At 46.8% G+C, this 23935-nt stretch overlaps 3 protein-coding genes across 3 annotated transcripts; 1 reads left to right on the forward strand and 2 right to left on the reverse strand.

The window, feature by feature from the left end:
* Positions 1 to 1643: 1643 nt before the first annotated feature.
* LOC116445995 (olfactory receptor 5B21-like) lies at positions 1644 to 2665 on the forward strand. Its single transcript, XM_032113192.1, has one exon. It carries the CDS (start codon positions 1670 to 1672, stop codon positions 2663 to 2665), a length of 996 nt encoding a protein of 331 aa, XP_031969083.1. The 5' UTR covers positions 1644 to 1669.
* Positions 2666 to 6318: 3653 nt separating this feature from the next.
* Positions 6319 to 7265, reverse strand: LOC116445419 (olfactory receptor 1030-like). The gene is given in 2 exon segments (XM_032112021.1): positions 6319 to 6692; positions 6695 to 7265. Coding segments are annotated over 2 exon segments (942 nt in total). The 5' UTR covers positions 7263 to 7265.
* Positions 7266 to 11673: 4408 nt separating this feature from the next.
* LOC116445996 (olfactory receptor 8H1-like) lies at positions 11674 to 12645 on the reverse strand. The gene has a single exon (XM_032113193.1). The coding sequence runs from the start codon at positions 12643 to 12645 to the stop codon at positions 11674 to 11676; it is 972 nt and encodes a 323-aa protein (XP_031969084.1).
* Positions 12646 to 23935: the final 11290 nt, after the last annotated feature.

Below are 23935 nucleotides of genomic sequence, written 5' to 3' on the forward strand. Positions count from 1 at the left end.
ATAAAATTCACATTGATAAACTTGTGCTTTACACCTTTATGAGCTCCAGCAGGCTGAAGCATCTGAAAACAAAGTCAATCCCTGGTCAGGGTTGGATCTGTGATCAAGGCAAGGTGCAGATTAAAGGAATCCAGAGATGTGCACGTTTGTGAAACTGGAAACCAGGACTTCTCTAGTATAACTCCAGAGGGGAAATAACCTCTTTGGGCTGAGCTTAAATAGAGTTTGTAGGTCAAGGGTGTGGATGGAGCCCCCAGAGGGGGTGATTAATGCAAATTAGTTCACTCTGAGACAACTAATCCCTGTCTGAAAGTGCTCAGAGCCACCTGAACATCCGGGCTGCAAGTACTTCAACGTGGATAATCCCATCCTTGAAGGAAAACTGGGCTGTCCCTCCACAGAGGGACATCAGCAGCTCCAGAGCCAGAGGTGCTTTGTGTGACACCTGGGGACCCTCTGACCAGCCTGTCATTGCTGGTGCCGTGTGTCCATGTGACGTGGTGACTCATCCACAGGATGGATTTGAGATCCCTGAAGCACAATAAGTTTCAGGATTCCATTCTATCCCCTTTTTTTTGCTCTTTTCTTTGTTTATTTGCTCTGCCATGAGGAGCCCTGAGGGTTTTATCCCAGGAGAGCAGAGGGAACATATTTACAGCCCTGTCACCCACAGGCTCAGCTGTCGGAGTCAGGGAAGGAGCCCATCCCTCTCCACATCAGCCCGGATGTTCTCTGCTGCTTTTGGGATAAACCCTTGGCTCCCACCACTGCAGCGAGGGCACAGGAAGAGCTGTAAATCCAAGAGAAAGAAGCTGACTTCCTTCTTCATGTCCTCATATCCTCTTTTTTTGGGGGCTGTGTTGGAAAACAGCCTCCCAAAAGTAGGACTTTTTATAATAAATGGGAGTAATGGCTTGTGCAAATTGGTTTTTATTTTCCTTAGGCAGCTAAAGCAAGATAAATGGATTTATGGAAGTGTTAAGGATGAGTCTTATTTAGTTATAAAGAACTGTCAGCAGAATACAGTTGTTAACAAATCAGCCTTTGGAATTGGATTGTTTTAAAATCCATTCCCATTCCAAGTAGGTTTTATCTTAATTCCCATGGTTTTTGGATGTTTCAGCCTGCTGGAGCTCAGAAAGGTATAAAATATGATTTTATCCATGTGAACTTTATCCAGTGGGAATGATACAGTTTGATGGACTGGATTAATAATTAAAAGCCAAGGAAAAATGTTTTTAATGTGGTGTAATCTGGGATTTCACTGGCACTGGGACTTTCTCCCACTCCAGGTTTATGTTATCTCCAATGAGATTCCTCCGAGCTGTCGTCGGAAACAAATTTCTTTCAAACCATAAGGGTATAACTATCTGATTCTTTTTTTCATTCTGAATTAATATGTGCCAGAGTAAATCCATCATTTTACACATCCAGGCATGGAAAAACAAACTTGCCATTCGTGTTACTTCAAGCTCCGTGTACTTTCCCAAGCACCTCAGCTGATAAGTAAAAAACTATAGAATTCATGTTTGGAAAAGACATGGAAAATAGCAAAGTATGGCAATTTAAATGGTGATTGGTTGGAGTTAAACATGGCCCAAAAGCTAAACTCTGGGGTTTACCATTTTGATGTATTTCTTCCCTTTGCCTCAGCAGGTAGCACCCGGCCATGGGAGGAAACCACACGCAGCCCAAATTCATCCTCCTGGGAATTACAGACACTCCGTGGGCACAGGCCCCTCTTTTTGGGCTCTTCCTGTTGATTTACATCATCACTTTGGTGGGGAACGTGGGGTTGATGGTCTTGGTTTGGGTGGCTCCCAGCCTCCACACCCCCATGTACTTCTTCCTCGCCCATTTTTCCCTGGCCGACGTCTGCTATTCCACCATCATCTCCCCCAAAATGCTCACAGACCTGTTATTTGGGAATAAAACCATTTCCTGGGCTGGCTGCGTGACACAATTCCACCTCTTTGCTCTCTTCGCCACGGCCGAGTGTCACCTCCTGGCCACCATGGCCTACGACCGGCACGTGGCCATCTGCCACCCCCTGCTTTACGTCACAGTCGTGTCCCCTCGGGCCTGCTGGCAGCTGGTGGCCTGGTCCTACCTCGTGGCCTCCCTCAGTGCCCTCATCTACACCAGCTGCACATTTGGGGGCTCCTTCTGTGGGCCCCGCCAGGTCGACCACTTCTTCTGCGATGCCAGCCCTGTGCTGAGGCTGGTGTGCTCCGACACCCGCGGCAGCGAGGCCGCCATCTTCGCCCTGGCCACCGCCAACGGGCTGGGCACCAGCCTGGTCATCCTGCTCTGCTATGGCCGCATCTTCCACACCATCCTGGGCATGCGCTTGGCACCCAGCAGGGCCAGAGCCTTCCACACCTGCGCCTCCCACTTGGTGTCTGTGTCCCTGTTCTATGGGGCTCTGTTCTTCATGTACCTGCAGCCGGCGTCCCGGCACGGCAGCCGGGACAAGGTGGCCTCTGTCTTCTACACTGTGGTCAGCCCCATGCTCAACCCTTTCATCTACAGCCTGAGGAACAAGGAGGTGAAGGCAGCGCTGGGGAAGTGCAGGAGGAGGATGTTAAACCACTGCCGGCATCAGAGAGGTGCAACTCATGGCATCAGGGAGTCCTGGAATGCTTTGGGTTGGAAGGGACATTGAAGATCATCATCTGGTCCTACACACCATGGCCAGGGACACCTTCCACTAGACCAGGCTGCTCGAAACCCCATCCAACCTGGCCTGGAACTTTTCCAGGGATGGGGCAGCCACAGCTTCTCTGGGAAACCTGTGCCAGGGCCTCACCACCCTCACAGGGAAGAATTTCTTCCCAGAATCCCATCTAAAGCTAGTCTCAGCTTAAAGCCATTCCATGTTGTCCTGCCACTCTATGCCCTTGTGGAAGCAAACCATTCCTCTAAAGTAAGAGATGATCCATAAAAATAATCAGATTTTTCCCTGATCCTAACAATTTTATATAGATTCTTCCACAATTCCTCACAAAACTCAATTACAATATTTATCCTAGAGAAATAGACCTCACAGTCACATATTCCTTGGGAGGAAACCAGGAGTGGGAGCTTCAAACTTGAATTCCCTTTGCAGCCACCAGCCTGTCGAAAGAAATCACTCAGAATTATTCCAGGCTATTATTCCAATTAAACCTCTCTTTCTCTCAGGAAGAACAAATCACAGTTTTATTGGTTTATAACTTATTTTGCACTGAGCAATATGTATTTTTCTTGCAAGATTATTGTCCTTATCCCTAAACTCCAATAAAATTCCGCATTACTACCTGTGAGTTATTTATTAGAGTTGAGCTTCTGGGGTGGGAGGGAGCATTTGGGAAGAGGAAGATTCTTTTTTAATTTGATTGGTAAAAAAATAAGATAAAAGGCTTAAAAAGTGCATTTTTGCCAGACTTAGAAGGATAAAAAACTGATGCAAGTCAGGATCTCAAGATACACCTTGGAATATCAAGGGGAATGCAAGCGTCCAAGTGCCAAAACACACCATGAAAACCTAACAAGTGTGTTTCACTCAAAATTTAAGCATGTGTCTGGTTTTCATAGGAGAAAGAATCCTTAACACCTGATCTATGGATCAGATGGGAGCCGTCTGGGTTTGGAAAAGGCCATAAAAAAGCCAAAAACAACAGTTCTCCAAATCATGGCTCAATAAAGAAGGTACAGGAATGGCCACAACACTGGGGGGAGAGCAGCAATCCTTCATCTTTTCCTGGCATGCACTTTTAATGGAAAAACCTCCTAATTTCTGCTCATCCCAACGAATTGCAGAGGATATTTGTCATTTCTGAGGGCAAACTGAGTTGCAATCCTGCAACTTCCTTTCACAATAGGGGTGGCCTGGATAAGGTCAGCAGACACTTTCCCCCTCTTCCTCCTCTTCTCCACACACCTGATTGTGGTTGTCCCTCACCCATTGACACCTTTGAGGGGTGGGATGAGCTCTGACTCCACAGGGAGATAGGCCTTGGCTGCAGCAGGGAAAGGTGGAAGCAGGAAAATTTTCTCTTTGGCATTGTGTTGTGTAGATGTTGTGTTCTGAGGAGTTCTATGAGCATTAAGTTCCATTTGAAAAGTGAATGGATGGTGAACAGTGTCCTCCTTCTCTGGAAAAAAACAGCAGGAGAAGAGGTGGTTTAGGTCTGGGGGAAAATGGCTTCCACCTGGGAAAGGTGGATCTGGAGCTGGATGAAGAAGTTGGAATCGATATAAGTAGATGATAAAGGGCTTGGCAAGACAGAGACTTCTGATATCAAAGTTGGGTGGGAAGGGACTGTAAAGCTCATGCCATTCCAACCCCCTGCCATGGCAGGGACACCTTCCACTGGACCAAGCCCTGTCCAACCTGGCCTTCAACACTTCTAAGGATGGGGCAGCCACAGCTTCTCTGGGAAACCTGTGCCAGGGCCACACCACCCTCATAGGGAAGGATTTCTTTCCGATACCCAGTGTAAACCCACTCTCCTTCAGTTCAAGATTTTCAGGTTTTAATGAAGAATTAAGAAAGCCCACCAGCAGGTCTGATGCTCCAGAGTCCCACCATACAGGTGGTCACAGCTATTTCCACCACAAGTGATGCTGCTCCCATTCCCAGGGCAAGAAGGGATCCTTGGGGACCAACCACCCTTCAAGGAATCATCAGCTTAACAAGATCTCCTGGGCTTTGCCAAGAAAGTTTCCTAATCATCATCATGGAGCTCCTCAGAGGGCTTTTCAACAACAATTTTTGTCATTCTTCTTAACAAGCCATGAGAGACTAATTAACAAAGAAAAACAAGGAAGAAACTTTCTTCCTTGTTAAAGACAAAGTGAACTTCTCCAGCTGCTTTGTTTGCCAGATCCAGGCCCTGGAGCCAAAAAGCTGGAGGGTCAATGTGTTGCCATGGGATTGTGTTAAGGGACATTAAAGCTCATCCAGTGCCATCCCCTGCCATGGGCAGGGACACCTTCCACTATCCCAGCCTGCTCCAAGCCCCATCCAGCCTGGCCTTGGACACTGCCAGGGATCCAGGAGCAGCCCCAGCTTCTCTGGGCACCCTGTGCCAGGGCCTCCCCACCTTCACAGGGAACAATTCCTTCCCAATATCCCATCTAAATGTTCTGTCAGTGTAAAGCCATTCCTCCTTGTCCAGCCACCCCAGGCCCTTGCCCAGAGTCCCTCTGCAGCTCTCCTGGAGCCTCTTTAGGCACTGGAAGGGGCTCTCAGGGGTCACCTCTACTGACTGAGCTCAGACACAGGTTAGTGCTGAGTTAACAGCTGGACTCCATGATCTTAGAAGGCTTTTCCAACCTAAATGATTATGGGATTCTGTAACTGTTTCTACCCCATATCTGCTCCTGGTCAGCATTCCTGCCTCTCCTTCTGTGCTCAGTTTCACTGTACTTCCCACAGTTTGTTCATCCTTCCTCTGTGTCTCATGATTTATTTTAGAGGGGAAATCACACAATTGCCCAAAACTAAGCAAAACCTCTTTAATAATAAAGCCAAAATATGATCAAAATTCCACCAGAATCCATAGGAGCTGGCAGATGATGGCTCTCTGCTCCTTCAGCAAGCTTGGGCCTTCAGTTTGGTCACTGCCCACCCTGGGGTGGCACACAGGAAATTTCCCTTAGAAATGAATGACTGTGGAAGCAGCTCCTTCAGGAGGAGACTTGCACTGGTAAATAAGCACCATTAGTTTCAGGAAATTAAATGGAAGTTTGAGGGTTTATGTCCCACTTCTTTATATATATATAAAATTATGTGTATAAAGATATTAATACATAAATTTCTTTATGTATATAAAGAAAATTTGTTTATAAAATGTCCTTATATATTTTTTCTTAAAATATATATGATTTTAAATATATATAAATTTATCTCTTGAAATATGTAATTGGCGTCTTGACATCACAGGGAAATAAAAAGAACACCAGTTCTTACAGTAAGAAGTAGAGATTCAAGGACTGGGAGACAGCTCAGGATTTGGAGAAGTGCTGCAACTGCTAATTGGGAAGAAGGGAGAACACTTTAGAAACTCTCCTGCTGCATTTTATTTTTACACTATCAGGGATGTGTCTAAAAACCCAGAGAGTCAGATACAGAAGGAGTCACAATCAGGTGTGTGAGAGAAAAGAGAAAAGTTTTTCTTTTTTTACATCCTAAAAGAAGGAAATGGTTGCAGCAGCTGTAGTCAGAACAGATGAAGAGTCCCTGGTCCTCAAGCTCTACAAGTGATCAAGAAGGGCTTAAATTCCTGAAATTCAAATAGTATCAGGCAGCAAAGACAAATAAAAAAGGAAATACTATTTCTCAGCAGAACCTTTCCTCCCTATCAGTCTCCAGAGCCCAGCCTTCACCTCCTGGTTCCTCAGGCTGTAGATGAAGGGGTTCAGCATGGGGGTGACCATGGTGTAGAACACCGAGGCCACCTTGTCCTGCACCCGGGAGCTCCTGGAGCTGCGCTGGGAGTACATGGCCATGAAGGATCCATAGGAGACCACCACGACAGCCAGGTGGGACGTGCAGGTGGAGAAGGCTTTTCGCTTCCCTGCGGCCGAGCGCGTGCCCAGGATGGCGGTCAGGACGAAGGCGTAGGAGAGCAGGATGGCCAGGATGGTGGCAGCCAGGTTGAAGCCTGCCATGACAAACATCCCCAGCTCGTTAGGCGCGGGGTCGTGCAGGAGAGAGCGAAGAGCAGGGGCCCCTCGCAGTAGAAGTGGTCGATGACATTGGGGCCACAGAAGCTCAGCCCAAGGGCCAGGCCCGTGTGGAGGGTGGCATTTGTGACCCCTGCCAGGCATGAGCTGGCCACCAGAAGCACACAGAGCCCTCGGGACATGGAGAGGGAGTAGAGCAGGGGGCTGCAGATGGCCACGTAGCGGTCGTAGGCCATGGCAGCCAGGAGGTAACACTCAGCGGTGGCAAAGGCCACGTAGAAATAGAACTGCGTGAGGCATGCGGCATGAGAAATGACCTTCTCCTCATCCAGGAGATCCCAGAGCAGCCTGGGAGTGATGCAGGAGGAATAACAGAAGTCCAGAAAGGACAGGCTGCTCAGGAAGAAGTACATGGGGATGTGGAGCTGGGCAACCAGCTGGATCAACACCAGCAGCCCCATACTCCCCAGCAGGGTGATCACGTAGATCACCAGGAAGACCACAAAGAGAACAACCTGGACATTGCCCTGTTGGGAGAATCCCAAGAGGACAAAGTGAGCACTGGAGGTTCCATTTCCTTTGGCTGCCATCCTAATGCAGGTGCTGTAAGAAAATGGAGATGCAGGGTCAGCACATTCCTGTTTTCTGCACAAACACGTTAAAAATGCCTTTATTTTTATCAGCAAACATAACCTGGAGATGCAGGAACTGTGGGATTTACTGTTTGGTTCAAAATACATTTTAAAACAGCCAAAGTTCACTACTGAGTTTGTTTCTAATGGTTTTAGTCTGGTTTAGCCACTGATTGGGTTTGATAAATCACTTTGCACATTGGAAGGTTTATTCCACCTCCTGAACACATTAAGGGGGTTGTTACTCATCAGATTCAAAGCATTAACTACAGTAATTTATCCTGACTTTAGAAATCATTACTAATTTGAAAACCAAACTGAAAACAGTAAAAACCACCCAAAAAACAACCCCAAGCCTCATTGGTTTAGAAGATCCAAAGGAGACAAAGCACCAGTGACAGGTCAGGACATCTTTAAAAATTTTTTTTGAAGAGTCAGAACATATGAAAATAAAATAAAATTCTTCCCTCCTTCCTGTGAAACTCTGAAATTCAGGTTCAAACTGGAACTTAAAAAACTCTTTAAATATGGTGATGTTTGTGTCATTCCTTTGAGAAGTGTGAAGTGGAGAAAGAAAAGGGTTTTAAAACCCTGGAGGCCCCAAAAATGTTGTGGTGCCATGAGGAACTGGGGGGAGTAAGATGCTGATATACAGTTCAAATAAATAGAAAGAAATAGATGTAAATTGGAAAATAATCCAGGTAGTGCTGCTATGAAATGATTGATCTTCAGGGCCAGGTTGGACAGGGCTTGGAACAACCTGGGCTAGCACAAGGTGTCCCTGCCCGTGGAACATCACTGGAGGATCCATAAGGTCCCTTCCAACCCAAACCATGGATTCCGTGATAAATTCCTGGGTTTCACCTCAGAGACCCTGAGCTTGGATGATTATTTGTCATGAGAACAGGCTCCCACCTCAGGCCCTCTCCTTGCAACAGAGCAACTCCTTGCAGCCTTATTTTGGGTAAATCTCACCTGTTTGCTCACATCTCAGGCCCTTTTTGCTTGATCAGATTTTATCTCCTAGACCAAAATTTCCAGGGAGAAATAAACCCAGATTTCTTCCAATATTAGTGTGGAAGACAGGAATAATTTGCCCTCACAAAGAGCACCAAAACTTGACCAAAAACCCTGCTGTTTGTAATCCTCATTCACAGGAACACCAAGGGGTTTGTCACTGCCCGCCCCTGGAGGAGGAAATTTCCCTTGGGAATGGATGACTTTGGAAGCAGCTCCTTAAGGAGAAGACCTGCACTGGTAAATAAACATAATTAGTTAAATAAACTCAAATAGTTTCAGGAAATTAAATGGCAGCTTGAGAATTTATTTACCACTATATATATATATATATATAACCATTTTAATATATAAAAAAAGTTAATATAGAGGTTTATATATATTTTATATATGCAGCTATAGATATAATTAATACATATAAATATTTTCCTAATACATATAATTTAATTTTCTATATTATATGTAATTATATATATTTAAATTTATCTCTCAGAATATAGAATTTAAAAGGACTGGTGTAAGAAATTGAGATTCAGGGATTGAGAGACAGCCCAGGGTTTGGAGAAGTGTTTCAATTGCTAATTGGCATGAAAGGAAAACTCTGCAGGAACTCTCCTGCTGCAATTTATTTTTACATTTTCTGGTGATGAGGATGAGCCAAATTTAAGACTTTTAGGTTCAGACAGACCCTTCAGTCAATTTGCCCAGAGTGAGCCTCCCAATTCTGCTGATATGAGGAATATTCATCCAAAATTTGAGTTAGGAATTAAGGTTCAGATGTGCTGGAGTAAATGTTTTGCCATCAGGAAGGACCTTCGTGATTTCCTGGAGTTATTTATTATATTCCATAAAAACCCTCATGGACAAGTTCCTGCTTCCACAAACACTTGGGAAGGATAATTTTCCCCATCCAGCAAAAAATTGTCTCAAAACCACTTAAAATTTCAGCCTCTCTGGTTAATAAGATACTCACAGGTCCTTGAGCTGAAGTCCACACACTCCATCAGTCTGGCCAAAACCTGGAACTTTTCTGTTTCCATCCTCTAACGTGGCCGGAATATTTAAGTTTAGCCCCATCCCCATGCAACCAATTACCACAGGGTCTCTGAGGCACCTGAACACAAAATGAGCCTTCCCCAGAGCCCCTGGGAGCCATCCCGAGGTTCCTCCCTGGAGTTTTAGGGATGGGATCCCCACAGGACATCGGAATTGGTGCCTGCAGAGCCTGAGTGATGCCATTTGTGAACACAACGTTGTCGGGAGGAAACACCAAAACAAGGATTTTTGCTAAAGGCTTGAATTTGAAAGATTTTAAAATTCTTCTCTAATTCTATATTTCTCTTCTCCCCTCCCCACCCCAAAAAAGCTGTTCCTCTAGATCTCAGTCAGAGGTTCATTGCAGGAAGTCACTTGAGTGGCTGTCTGTGCTTTTCTCCAGCTGCTGGTGGATGTCCTTGCACTCAGGAAGTATCGATGGCTCATCTCCATCTTGGTGGCCACCACAATGTCCACAGCTGCTCTCCAGCCTGTCCCAGTGTCTGGGACAATTATTCCCCCATGGGCAACACTCAGCATTTTCCCTTTTCCAAGTTTTTTTGGTTTCCATCTGCCCATTTTTGACCAGGAAAGCTCATTTTGAAAAGCCATTTTGCAATGTGTGCTTCAAAATGGCTGCAGGAGACTCACCTGCAGTCATCTGCATTGGCCAGAGAATCCTGGAATGGCTGGGGCTGGAAGGGACATTAAAGCTCATCTCATTCCATCCCATGCCACGGGCAGGGACACAGGATGACACATGAAGGGGGTTTGTCTCTCAGGAGCAAATATCAGTGCTGGATGTTCCATTTCTTTCCTCAAACCCCGCTGATGGTCCCAGCTCCTCTCATGGTCAGATGCTGTTCTCACAGAAGTTGGACACAGTTCACCCCCATTTACCCAATCCCCACTTCCAAAATGAGCCAAAACCTTTCGGTTTTGAGAGCAGCAGCTCCAGCATGAAGCCACAACATGCAGAGTGACAATGCCATGGCCACAGACTCAGGGTTTAATTCACTAAGGGCTCATGTTCCTGTTTAAAGGTCAGGTGATGGTCAAGGCAAGACCAGATGGACAAAAGTCACTGAATGGTTTCTCAAACTATTATTCAAATATTGAATATTTTTCAAATATTATTAAAAATATTCAATATTTTATTGCCAAACAATGGTTTTAAGGCCCTGGAGCAAGAAGAGTTGTTCTGGGGCTTATGTTTTAAATGTCTCAATGTTTTATTAAATTAATAATTATGGGGGGTTTATGTTTTAAATAAAACATTAAAAGAAAGATTAAAGATTAAAAATAGTCTTTAGTCATATTTAAAGAAAAAATGTACTGTCTTCTCTGCATCTAAATTAAACAACGTCCTGAGGGTGGCAGGGAGGATCAGAAGGGTGGGAGAACAGCAGGAGTAGCACAAGGAGGTCCCAATTCATGGTCCTGATCACAGAATCATGGAATTGGTTAGGCGGGAAAAGTCCTCTAGGATCATCAAGTCCACCCATACCCACCTTTATTCCCTTACTCCCGTCTAGTCTCTGTTTCTAGGAGGCCTCTTCAGGCATCACCACCACTGCCCTGGGCAGCCTGATCCAGGGCTGCACAATCATTTCCATGGAGAAATTTTCCCTATATCCAACCTAAACCTCCCCTGGTGCAACTTGAGGACATTGTCTCCATATCTGTGGGCATGTGAGTTGAGGGCCTCTGGGGTCCCTTCCATGGGGGGGTCAGCACAGCTGATAAGAGAGGAACAGGAGCATGAATAGTTCAGGGGGATTGATCCAGGCAGCTGGATTAAATAATAACCAGGGAATTATCAGGAAGCTTTGGGAACAAAGGATTCAGCTGATTGACCCTGAGTGCCTGTGAGTTGTATGTCATCAATAAATCAGCAATTTCCTTGATCCTGCCTTGATTTAATCCAACCAAGCAGCTTCTCCTCCATCCCAAGTTATTCTGTGTCGCTAGGAGAGCTCCATCACTCTGGATTTCACCATGGACCCGGCACATGGTGAGATAAAACACAAATTGGAGGGTTTGGGTTTTTTTCACATATACAGTGCTTGTGCACCAAAACATTTAACACCAAATATGTCACAGAATTCTGGAATGGTTTGGGTTGGAAGGGATCTCAAAGCTCATTCAGTTCCAACGCCCTGCTGTGGGCGGGGACACCTTTCATTAGACCAGGTTGCTCCAAGCCTCATCCAAACACCAAAACTGGAGTGAAATTGTTATTCTCAGCTGATACTGAACCAGCCAGCATATAACCTAAATCAAAGTGCAGAAGGCCCTGAAAATGTCCTGACATATTTCACAAAAATCCCAGGCTATCACCCACACCTCCAGTGTATCTGGCCACTGATCTTCTTTTCCTGAGTCTCCTCCAAGCCTCCTTTACCACCTGGTTCCTCAGGCCGTAGATCAAGGGGTTCAGCATAGGGGTCACCACAGTGTAGAGCACAGCAGCCCATCTATCTCCTCCCCTGGAGGTTTCTGACCTGGGGATTAAGTACATGAAAATCAGTGACCCATAGAAGGTGCTGACGGTGGTGAGGTGGGAGGCACAGGTGGAGAGGGCTTGGCGCTTGCCTCCGGCAGAGCTGGTGCTCAGGACGGTGGAGATGATGACCATGTAGGACACCAGGACCACCAGGATGCTGGAAACACCGAGCAAAGATGATGTCCTCATGATGTTGAGGCTGAGGGTGGTGTTGGAGGTGGAGAGCGAGATCAGCAGGGAAATGTCACAGAAGAACAGATCAATGGCGCTGGAGCCGCAGAAGAACAAGCTGGACATGCTGATGGTTTGTCCCACACCGTTGATCAGCCCCAGGAGGTAGGACCCGGTCACCAGCCGGGAGCAGCGCTCTGGGGACATTACAAGGGGGTAGAGCAGGGGGTGGCAAACAGCCACGTATCGGTCATAAGCCATCACAACCAGCAGGACGCACTCGACCATCTCAAACAGGTCAAAAGTGAACACCTGAGCCATGCACCCGGCATAGGTGATTCCTTTCTTCCCCAACAAAACCCCAGCCAACATCCTGGGGGTGATGATGGTGGAAGTGCAGAGGTTCACAAAAGCCAGGTTGCCCAGGAAATAATACATGGGGGAGTGGAGCAGGGGACTGACTCTGATCAAGGCAATCATCCCAAGGTTCCCCAGGATGGTGACAAGGTAGGTGAGCAGGAACAGCAGGAACTGGGCAACCTGAGCTGCTGGTGCCTCAGGGAACCCTGCCAAGATGAACTCGGTTGCTTGGGAGCAATTGCTTCCTGCCATTCCTTCCATGCGTGTTCACTGAGTGACCTCCTTGCCGGAGATTTCTTCCAAGTGGAAAACCCTCTTTCCAGTGGGATCTGCTTGGAGACAATCCTACAAGATCTAAAGCAAGAGTTCAGGCATTGATCGATGAGAAAGAGCTGGGGAGAAGTCACAGTACAGGCAGGGAGAAGATCTAGGGTACACAACTCAGTAGCTTTACCTTGGCGCCGCCTTTAATCCCATGCGTGTGTCAGGTTGCGCGCTAGCTCAAAGAGAGCCCGGAGGTCCAGCCGCACTCCGACTGATTTACGGCGGCACATGAAAAAAGCAGAAAGGGGGAGCTCCTCACCCGAGGGAGCTGCCTCTGAGCAGGGTGTGAAGGCACGCAGGTGGAGGCAAAGAAGCAGAGAGAAGGGACTCCTCATATAAATTCCACACAAAAGGTTTATTCATGTGAAAGGGATGAAGAGCTAAGGATCCGAGGGTTTCCAGGGATTTTATAGTGGGGATAGGAAAGGTGGAGATAAGGGATACAGCCAATAGGATATGGGATAGGAGGCGGAGTTGAGAGCAAGGGAACCAATGAGATTAACACATAGGAGGGATTTAGGGAAGGAACCAATGGGGTGTCAAGTAATGTGGCGCGTTCTAGAACTAATATATATTAACTTAAGGAAAATTAATATTAACAAACTTATACATAAAACAGGGCGGGGAAAACACAAACCAATCATATAAAAATACGTAAACTGCGGAACTGGGGGCTTGTGGGTTCTTACCCTAACTAAGAGTGGGTTGCTAAACTTCAGTGCCTGACCACCACAGCTTGGTGTTGGTTGTATCCTCAGGAGTCAGGGTGGCTGCAGCCACCTGCACTGCCACATGTGTGTTCAGTTTGGGACTTTGAGATCATCCAACATACCCGGAAGCAAAGAGAAACCTGATAAAAGCTGTAAAAGCACAGAATTAATTATTCATCCTTGGGTTGGCATCTGCCAACTGCCTGCTTTGTCTGTCTTCTCCATAGAATCCTGGAAGGGTTTGGATTGGAAGGGATCTTGAAGACCATCCCATTGCACCCCATGGGCAGGGACACTTTCCACTAGACGAGATTGTGGCCTTGAATGCTTCCAGAGAAGGGGCATGCAAAACTTCCTAACTATGAAGTCTCCCCTCCCTCCTGGATGCACGGGTTTGGCTGTAAAAGATTTTCCCAGCTCTTTACCCTGTTCCTGGAGTCTTCAAATAAAAACATGCAACACCCAAAGCTGAGCAATCTCCTCCTGAAAATATTTCTTTTGGGGAAAAAAAAAGTAACTTAAAAAATCACCTTTTGGACATGCCTTATATCAGCAACGGTAAGATCCTTAAGTGTTCCTTACAGGAGAGCTTCCAGTCCTCATCCAGGAGACCTTCGTGGTCAGTGAGGAGAAGACTTCAGAGCAAGTGCTCCAACGGGGGTGTCCTCACCACACACCGCTGCAGATCACCTAGATTTGGTGCTAAGCCCAGAGTATGATGAGCCCAGGAGCCTCCAGGTATGAGCTGAGATGAAAATCAAAGCTTTGCAAGAGAAAACAACAGGAGATGGGTGGCTCAGCATGCGCTGTCCTTGCTCATGGTTCTGCAGGATAATCCTCCACTACATCTCTGCACTCTGCCTGCTTCCCTCTGATGCTCTTCAGGGTGGATATTAAGGTGCTCTGCAGGTGAGTTTAAAAATATACCACCATCAGCAAAGATGTTTTTATGTAATTTGGGGATCTGGGGACTCTTGCAGCCCCAGGAGAGTGGCAAAGCCCAAAGAAGGTTGTTATCACTTCTCTGAGCTTCTGAGTTTGGAAGTGATTACCCGCAGGAGATGATCTCACCTTGAATGAGCCACAGGGCTTTGGGGACTCCTCAGAGCAACCACAGAGCAAACCCCTATCTGTTGTGTCAAATTTTTGAGCATTTCGGAGATTTTCAGCTCTACAAGTGCCATGGCTGGCATTATCACACCAGGGAGCTGACAGGGACCTTGCTGGTGGGCCACAATCCCATGGGAGCTGGTATCCATCAGCAGTTCCAGTCATCAGAGATGATGAATCACCTCTCTATCCATTCTAAATTCCTTATACTCAAACCACAGCTCACTTGTCTCATCCCTGGAAGTGTTCAAAATGAGGTTGGAGCAACCTGGTCTAGTGGCAGGTGCCCCTGCCCATGGTAGGGGTGTAGAACAAGATGAGCTTTAAGGTCTTTTCCAAACCAAACCATTCCAGGATTCTATTAAGATTGGCTACAAGAATCCAGGAGAATCAGAGAATATGCTGAGTTGGAAGGGATCCACAAGGATCAAGTCCAACTCTCAGCACTGCCCAGGACCATCCCCGAGAGTCACACCACGTGGCCCAGAGCATTGTTCAAATACCTCTTGAACTGTGTCTGGCTGATGCTGTGCCCACTGTCCTGGGGATCCAGTTCCAGTGCCCAACCACCCTCTGGGTGAAGAATTTTTTCCTCATTATCCAACCTAAATCTCCCCTGACACAACTTCAGGCCATTCCCTTAGGTCCTGTCACTGGTCACCACAGAGAGGAGATCAGGATCTGCCCTCCCTCTTCCCCTCAAGAGGAAGTTGTAACTGCCATGAGGTCTCCCCTCAGTCTCCTCCAGGCTCAACAGACCAAGTACCCTCAGCTGCTCCCCATACAGCTTCCCCTCAAGGTCCTTCACCATCTTCGTTGTCCTCTTTTGGACACTCTCTAATAGTTTCATGTCTTTCTTATATTGTGGTGCCCAGAACTGCCCCCAGGACTAAAGGTCAGGCTGCTCCCGTGGGTTGCCTTGTCATAAAAGGAAATCAGGTTTGATAAGCAGGACCTTCCCCTCATGAAGCTGTGCTGGCTGTGACTGATGACTGCATTGTCCTCCAAGTATTTTTCAATACCTCCCAGAATCACCTTCTCCATAACTTTCCCAGGCCCTGAAGTGAGACTGACAGGCCTGTAGATTCCAGGGCCCTCCTTCCTGCCCTTCTTCAAAATCGGAACAACTTCCAGTCAGCCAGAACCTCGCTGGATTCCCAAGACTGCTCAAAAAATTGAGAGAGGTTTTTCAATGACATCAGCAGCTCTTTGAGGATTCTTGGATGAATCCCATCAAGCCCCATGGCTTTGTAGGGATTTGGATTTCCCACACAATTTCAAGCCTGTCTTTTTACTAGATGCTCAACCCACTGCCCCTTCAGCACAAGATAAAGATCCCACTTCTGTGCTAGATCCAAACAAAAATGGGACCAGCTGCCTTTTACTGGTGTGGGAAAGAAAATGCCCAGTTTACAGAAACAGACGGTGCAGAAAAATCAAAAAAGACCATACCTTTGGAATTGGCATTCCCCTGAGCAGGAATAGGGGTTGCAATGCCCCAGGCTCCAAGTCTGCTTCCCAACAGAAGCAAAGGTCCAAGCTGAAAGATGTCTGTGGATTTCAGGTTTCCTTTGCCTGTGATGGGAACAGCCACTGGACTGGGAACAGTTCCACCTGACATTCAGCAGATCCCCAATGGAACAATAAACCAACATTGATGTTTTCAAACTCTGAGTGACAACAGCTTCAAAGCTTCCATCTCCCAGCCTTTGGGGCTCCCTAAAAAACAAATACTTTAGATAAGAACATGGGCAGTTAAACATGTCCTCGAGCAGACACACAGGCTGGTCCCACTGCCCTGTGGCTCCATCAGACACTGATCACACCTGAAGTTTCCCTCTAGGATAACCAGGTACACTGGGTACATTTACATTCCACCTTGCACACCTCACCAGTTTCCACGGCACAGTCAGAAGGCATTTACTCAGATGAATGGAGGCAGACAGTATGAGAGGTTTCTGCAGCTGTGAGGTTCAGGGAGTCAGACCAACCCACAGGTGTCCAAACACAGCCTGATGGGCTCCTGCCACAGCCTAGGCTGGGAAACAGATGGGGGAATCCTTTAACCTCTGCAGGGAGCAAGGTATAATTTTTGTTTTAACATTTCCTGGTTGGGCTGCAGTTACATCTGTCCTTTAGAGTGAGAGAAATATAGATGGAAATATGAAGCTGTAAAGCCAGGCTGTATGGAAAAATCAAATCTAGTCTGGTTAAGGTACGGTCTGCAGCCTCCCACTGGGCTGGAAACATCCCAATGCATTCGGGAAAGGAAGGGATGCAGAATTAAATGCTCCTTTGACACCATGGCATGTCAAAGCCCTTATCAGAGGCTGGAAAGAATTTATAGAACTTTGCAAGAGATTCTCCTTTTGTTTTTTGTTATTCCAAGCAGAGAGATGGCCATGGACCAGGGGTGAACTGTGGATACAATATTGCTACTAGCAAGAATTTCTCTTGCTTCTTTCCAGTCCCGTGAGATATTTTCTCTCTCACGGAAGACATTAGCAGAGTTCTATAAACTATGAAGACCAACAACGTTGCAGAGCTTTGTTTATAGTACAGTAGGAAAATATTTTGACAATGGATGTTTTAGGATTTTAGCCAATCACCCCAAGGGTTGGCTGATCCTTTGACCAATTAGACTATGAAGAAAAAAGTCTATAAAAGAGTTGTAAAGTAATTAAATAAAGGACTCTTGCTGCACAATGCCTGCCTGCTGGATCTATCTCTCTTCTCCCCACCACTGCGGGATACCGTGATAGTGAACACCCTCATTGCTCCCACCCTCCAAACACTGAGGGAAGCCCCCTACCCAAGCAAGTGACATTATTTCCAGTACTGATCTTTCAAAGATTCATGTTCCAGGTGACATTCTGTGCTTCCAGCCTGGGATATCCCAACAGCCAGTGCCATTCTGAGAAGTCCAGCAAAAGCCTGGATTCTCCCTGTGCTGCTCCATCCCCATGCCAACAACCCAAGCAGACTCCCCCTCTTCTAAACATGCTTTTGTGATGAATATTCCAACAGATCCATTAAAAAAGCAGGAACCAGCCCCACTAGAAAAACAGACTCCTCTTCCCCAACACATCAGATGTATTGCTTCATGGAGTTATGGAAAAAATAACACAGGTTTTTCTTAGAGAAACAGGGCAAAAACAATGAAAAGGCTGAATCATTTTTTAGATCTCTTATCTGCAAAATCATCTAAAAAAGTTACTTCTGGCCAGCACAGAGATCCATGGATTCACTGGCTTTTGCCTTCAAAAAAACCAACTTCATGACCTAGGTTTCCATCACAACCTGGGAATATTGTGTTAACATTCTTGTATGACACCAGTACTTGATTCCCAGGTGTGGGCAGTGCATTGAAATCGGTGTTCCCTGGGCTAGAAATTATCCTTGAAAATGACAGGCCTGTTAAGGAAGACTCAGCTTTGTAATCTCTACAAATGCACCTTTTTCTTACGAAAATTTCATTTCAATTGAATTTTGCCCTTTGGCTCAGAGGGCAGACTCTGCTAGAAATCTTTCTGGCGGATACACTATTATTTAAAACAATAAAATACATTATATTGATCAGCTCAAACTTACACAGACAAGAAAAACTTGATTAGAAGTGTCTGCTTTGCCACCTTTCCACCCAGGGTGGCGATGCCCAGTCTCTGGGTGGCCGGAGGCTGGCACTGGCTGTATGGGGACCATCCATCCCTGTGGCTGCAACAAATTATCTTTGTCACATGTTCCACTTGGGATTTATCTGTAAAACGTGTCTTCCTATTCAGATTCATTTCTAAGCTGTTAAGAAGATACTTCCTTGCCTTTGAACACGATGCCCTAGAGCTCAAACAGCCATTTAGAGAAGAAAACACACACGAGGTGGACAAAAGCACCAAATCTTGGACTCAGTACACAAAGCTGCAAGGGCAAAACCATCGAATCTCACAACAGAACTGAGATGGGGGAAAAAAAGCTCCTGTTGGCCAGGAAATTAAACCTCCTTTACCCAAGTTAAGAAAAAAAACCCTACCAAGAACATCAAAAACAAACAAACAAACCAGCCTCAGCCTGTACTGAGTTGTGTTTGATGCTCATGAGCTTCCCAGACAGGAGATGTCTGAGGTGAGGTTTCACACACCATTTTCAAACCCTCTATCCCTGCAAGTTCCCTCCCACTCTGGCACCATTGCTGTGCCCGGGTTTAATTCCTGCTGGAGGCAGAGAGGCGCCGGGACCGAGGGATTACTGAAGGGTGGTGTCAGCACCCACAGAAGACCCCACACCCCCTCCCCTCCCCAGGACAGCATCCCCTGGGCCCTGCCCCGTCACCCACCACCAGTGGAGTCAGGTCGGGCTGGGCTGGGCTGAGCTCGGGTTACGCTCCTGACATCTGTCCCGGGCAGCAGCAGCAGCAGCACCACAGCCCCGCTGCCTGCCCCAGCTCTCAGCAGCTGAAGCAGCAGCCACCTCCAAAGGGCATTTCCCACTGCTGCTTTTAACCCTCTCCTTGCCCTCGCACACAGCTACATCTCATGTGTGGTCACAGGGCTAAAAGCTCCCGGCAGACAAGTCCAGAAAAGCCCAAAAAAGCCCTCAGAGGAGCTCAAAGCAAAAGCAGAGCCCAGGCAGCAGAGGGAAGCCTGGACAGCTCCTGTGTTCCACCATCCTCGCTTCTGGCAGCCGAGTCACCGCCCTGCTCAGCCCCAAGGGAACTCATCATCGCCCCTTCTTTGATACAGTCAGGCTTCAGATGCAGGGATCTGGGAATCCCAGGCACAGAAACCACAAAGCCAACCAGGGCTCAGTGCCTGTGAGCTACAGAGAAGGAAAATGCAAACGCTATGATGTTTTGGAACTCTAGACATCGTGAGGGTATCATCACAAACATCCTTTCACCACCACTTCCCTGAGCAGGAAATTCTTACATTCCCCAACGCTGACTTCCACAGGAGCTTTAATAAGTTATTTTAAAAGGGAGCCCGGGCGGGTACGCTCTGAGGGCTCAGGGGACACGGCGGGGCGCGCGACCCTCCCCTGTTCCCGCTCCTGAGGCCAAACAGAGGGATCGGCGGTGGGGGGGAAACGAATTCTGATGAGTCTCCTAACATCCCTGATCCAATGCTGTGCTGTCACCTCGTTCTGGTTTAAGCAGACGGGCCCGGCGCTCCCGGCCGCGGCTCTCCCGGGGCCGCGCACGGACACGGCCCGGGCCCCGCCTCACGCACGCCCTGCGGCAGCGCCCCCTGGCGGCGGTCAGGCGGGGCTGCAGCCCCACTTGACGCTCCCGGGCGGGGCCCGCTGTCCAATCAGCGCTGCCGGCACCTCAGCGCATCGGCCAATCGCGAGCCGGGCGAGGCTTCATAAGGCCGGGAGGCTGCAGTGAGCCGGTGTTTAATGCTTTGTGTTTGGTGTGTGCTGGTGCGTGGCTCCCCTGGGCTGTTTTAGTGGGGTGCCAATACGTTTTAATTCCTTTATTTAAACTACATTGCAATTAAAATGATGTTTAAGTATGTGGTATGCTGGAGAGCAAGTGTTAGGTGGCCCCAGTTGAAGCTGTGTTGGGGCTGAGGGGCTGTTACTCTCTGGGTCTCCCAGGGTACGCCTCAGAATTCCAAAGTCTTTCTCTGTGAAGAGTTAGGAGGCAATGGTTGCTCTAATTTGGCTTTTTTCCTGATCCTTTTTGGGCTGAAATAATGTGTGTTGGATGTTCTGTGTCTGTTTTTACTCTTGGTTGGGGTTTCCCCTGGTTCTGGTTGAGTGCAGGGGGTTTTGCTCTCTGCTGGGATAAATAATTGCTTTGGGAAGCTCCTTTATAGATAAGAATTATATCAAGTCTTGGAGTTTGTATCGTTAAGGCTGTGATGTGTACTCCTAGCATGGAATTGGGGTGCACTGGGCAGGGAATGGGAAGCACAGAGTTTTTCCTACCTTAATTTCTCCAACCTGTAACTTTTTGTTGTGTTTGTGGTTCTGGCCGCAGTCAGTGTTTGGGACAGGAGCTGGGAAGCTCTGCTCCCTTCCCAGGTTGCTGCATCCCTGCTTGGGGCAGAGGGCAAGGGGGTGTTTTTGTTCATGCGGCTGTGTTCTGCATACCTTGACTGGCAAATGCTGCAGCTGTGGTTGGAATATTCCAGTGGAGATCCTAGGGACAGGTAACACTCCTTCCACTTGCAGGTGGATCTGTGCTGCATTCAGGGGCTCTGGTTTGCCCTGCATTCCCAGAGAGCATTTCCCAGTCACTGGTTGCTGCCCAAGGCAGAGGCAGTCAAAGGAGAAAAGATCCCAGGGAAGCCATGAAGTCTCCACTTGCTCCTTTTTCATGCCAAGTACCCTGGAGTGAGTGCAGTGACCCCTGAGGATGAAGAGAGGCTTGGGATGAGGCAAAGAGACTTGGAGAAATCATTTTCCAGAATGACACTTTAATATTTTTCAAATCCTGTACTGCCCAGTGTGTAACTCTGAAGTTCCTTGTAGCTGTTCACTTCTGCTCTCTCATGCTTGGTTAAACAAAACAAAGCCTCTCCAGGCCTGCTCTCCAAGGACACCCAGACTGTCCTAGGCCCAAAAAGTATAAACCAAAAGCCTTTGAGAGGGGGGCAAGCTGAGGGGAATTACATCATAGAACTGAAGCTTTAATTGGAGAATTAACCCTGATATACAAATGAACCAAACCTATAAAGGTGTGAAGAACTCGTGACCTGCTGTCCGTCTTGGGGTCCATCTTGGCAGTGGCCTCTGGCTCCCCAGGGGTACCTTTGAAGGCCTTTCAAATAAATACCCACCTTTATTCCCTTACTCCTGTCTAGCCTCTGTTTTCAGGTGGCCTCTTAAGGCATCAAGTTTGTCTAATATTTGGTGCTCTTGTCCACCTTGGTTGTGTTCCCTATTTTCAATGGGTGATGGACTTCTGGGGCACTGCATTCAAAGGCAGGCAAATACCTTCCAATCTATGGTGTCATTTCTCCTAATTTTTTTCCATTTCGTTTTGTGTGCCAAAATTGGTTGTTTTCATGCTTTGTAGTTAAGGATGCCCAGGAACTGCATTGACCCTTCCACACAAAGGAGTCCAAGTGCACGCTATTTAATTGGATTAGTTGTTGACTGAAGAATAAAATTAAATTAAATCTGTTGGTGTTTCTACTGGTACACTGGGAAAATTTGGTGTGCATATGTATGTGGGGCTTTGGCCACACCTGTAGAGATGTAAAGAAGCACTTGGACTGCTCTGGATATGTAATGGTCAAGTACTAAGGCCTGAACAACAAGCCCTGAGACAAAGCTGAGCTCTTGATGAACCTTTCAACAAAATGTTCTATTTATATCCACTTCTTCATGAAATACACAAGATCATTAGTGTTAGGATTTAGGTATCTGCTCGTTAACAGAACAGATTGACCTTTCTGTATTTAGATACTGGACAAGGCCATTTTGGGAGGTCCATGGTCAAAGGGAACTCCCTGGGTTGCTCCCTGAGCCCTGGCCAGGCTTGGGGAGGAAGCCAGGAGGAGGCTGACCCCAGATGCTCCCACACTGGAAGTTGTGTGACTGCGGGAACTCATGCCTTCTGAACAACCAATCAATATGACTATGGAGAAGCTTCTTATTGTTTAAAATACACTCCACTCACACATCTCACAGCTTTTACCTAATACCTTACCTGTACACTTTGCTTACTTATACAGTTCACTTACTTACACATTTTACCTACTTATAACTTCCACATATCACACTACCTATACGCCTTACTTACTTAATACCTTTCTTATACATAATACTCTACTTATTATACATTTTACTTGCTTATCTTACACTGCTTATACATGTTACTCTACCTACACATTTCACCTATTTATCCATAATACAGTACATATACATTTTGCAACTGCTCACACATTGTTCAGTTGGTCCCTCTATCTTGTCCATGAGCTCTGCACATACTTTTCAGAAAATAAGATTGGTTTTAATCCAGTGGGGCACAGTACTTTTTTATCTATTCCTTGCTGTCTTGGTATTTAGTTTTTCAGCTTCTTCTTTCCCAATTCAGCACAGTTTACCTTTCAGTCCTTGATGAATTCCTGAGGGCTCCAGATCCAGGCAAGCAAAGTTGAGATGATGACAGCAACAAAACCCATCCAGTGATCAGCAGCCAAGTTAGTCCAGGAAATCCAAACAACAAGACAGCAAGGGACAGGGAGCAGATATAAACCTACCCCACCTCTCTCCTGGAACCTTCAGACTGGAGCTGAAAACCCCTCTTAGGGCTGATGTGCTGCAGCTGAAGGTAGAAAGGCCAGGTGAAGCCAGTGAGGGTAATTCCAGCCTGGTCCCACTCTGAGGGCTCTGGTAAAAATAACTAAAGATGGTTTGGCTGGGGCACACTATCAAGGTTCAAATACTTTAAAACAGTTGACTGAAGAATAAAATTAAATTAAATCTGTTGGTGTTTCTACTGGTACACTGGGAAAATTTGGTGTGCGTGTGTATGTGGGGCTTTGGCCACAACTGTAAAGAAGCACTTGGACTGCTCTGGATATGTAATGGTCAAGTACTAAGGCCTGAACAACAAGCCCTGAGACAAAGCTGAGCTCTTGATGAACCTTTCAACAAAATGTTCTATTTATATCCACTTCTTCATGAAATACACAAGATCATTAGTGTTAGGATTTAGGTATCTGCTCGTTAACAGAACAGATTGACCTTTCTGTATTTAGAAACTGGACAAGGCTATTTTGGGAGGTCCATGGTCAAAGGCAACTCCCTGGGTTGCTCCCTGAGCCCTGGCCAGGCTTGGGGAGGAAGCCAGGAGGAGGCTGACCCCAGATGCTCCCACACTGGAAGTCGTGTGACCTTTTTTACTGCCCAGTGTCCAAGCTGGGCCCTGTCCCAGCATAGTCGGAAGCCTCTTTGCCTGCGGGTGGACGCACCCGTTGGAATTCCCAGTTCTGGGAGGGGCTCTCCAGTGCTTGGCTGTGACAGGGGCTCCCCAGCTGCTGTGAGGCTCTGGAGGATGGTGAAGTCTTGGGGGCAGCTGGTGCTGGATCTCAATCCCTGTAGACAATCTTTGGTAGCAATGATGAGGTGCATTGCTGAGCTTCTCCTTATGCTCTTTTGAGAGGCAAATCAGAGACTTCTTGCCAAAGCTCTGCAAAGCAAAATGTCAACTGAATTAATTGGAAGCCTCAAAAAGAATTGTTCCTGTAATTAATGACATAATGAAAGTATGCAAAGAAATGGAGTAGATTTGGTGTAACTTTCAGAAGTAGTTCAGGGAGTACAAACTGTGCAAAATTGTATCAGTGAGATGAAAGAAATGAATTTATTGCCTTCAAATCACATCTTTTGTTCACATGGTTCACATGAGAGTTTCTAAGATGTAGCTGAGATCTGCTGTGACAATTTGT

This window comes from Corvus moneduloides, chromosome 6, assembly GCF_009650955.1.
Source record: "Corvus moneduloides isolate bCorMon1 chromosome 6, bCorMon1.pri, whole genome shotgun sequence".
Lineage (NCBI taxonomy): Eukaryota > Metazoa > Chordata > Aves > Passeriformes > Corvidae > Corvus > Corvus moneduloides.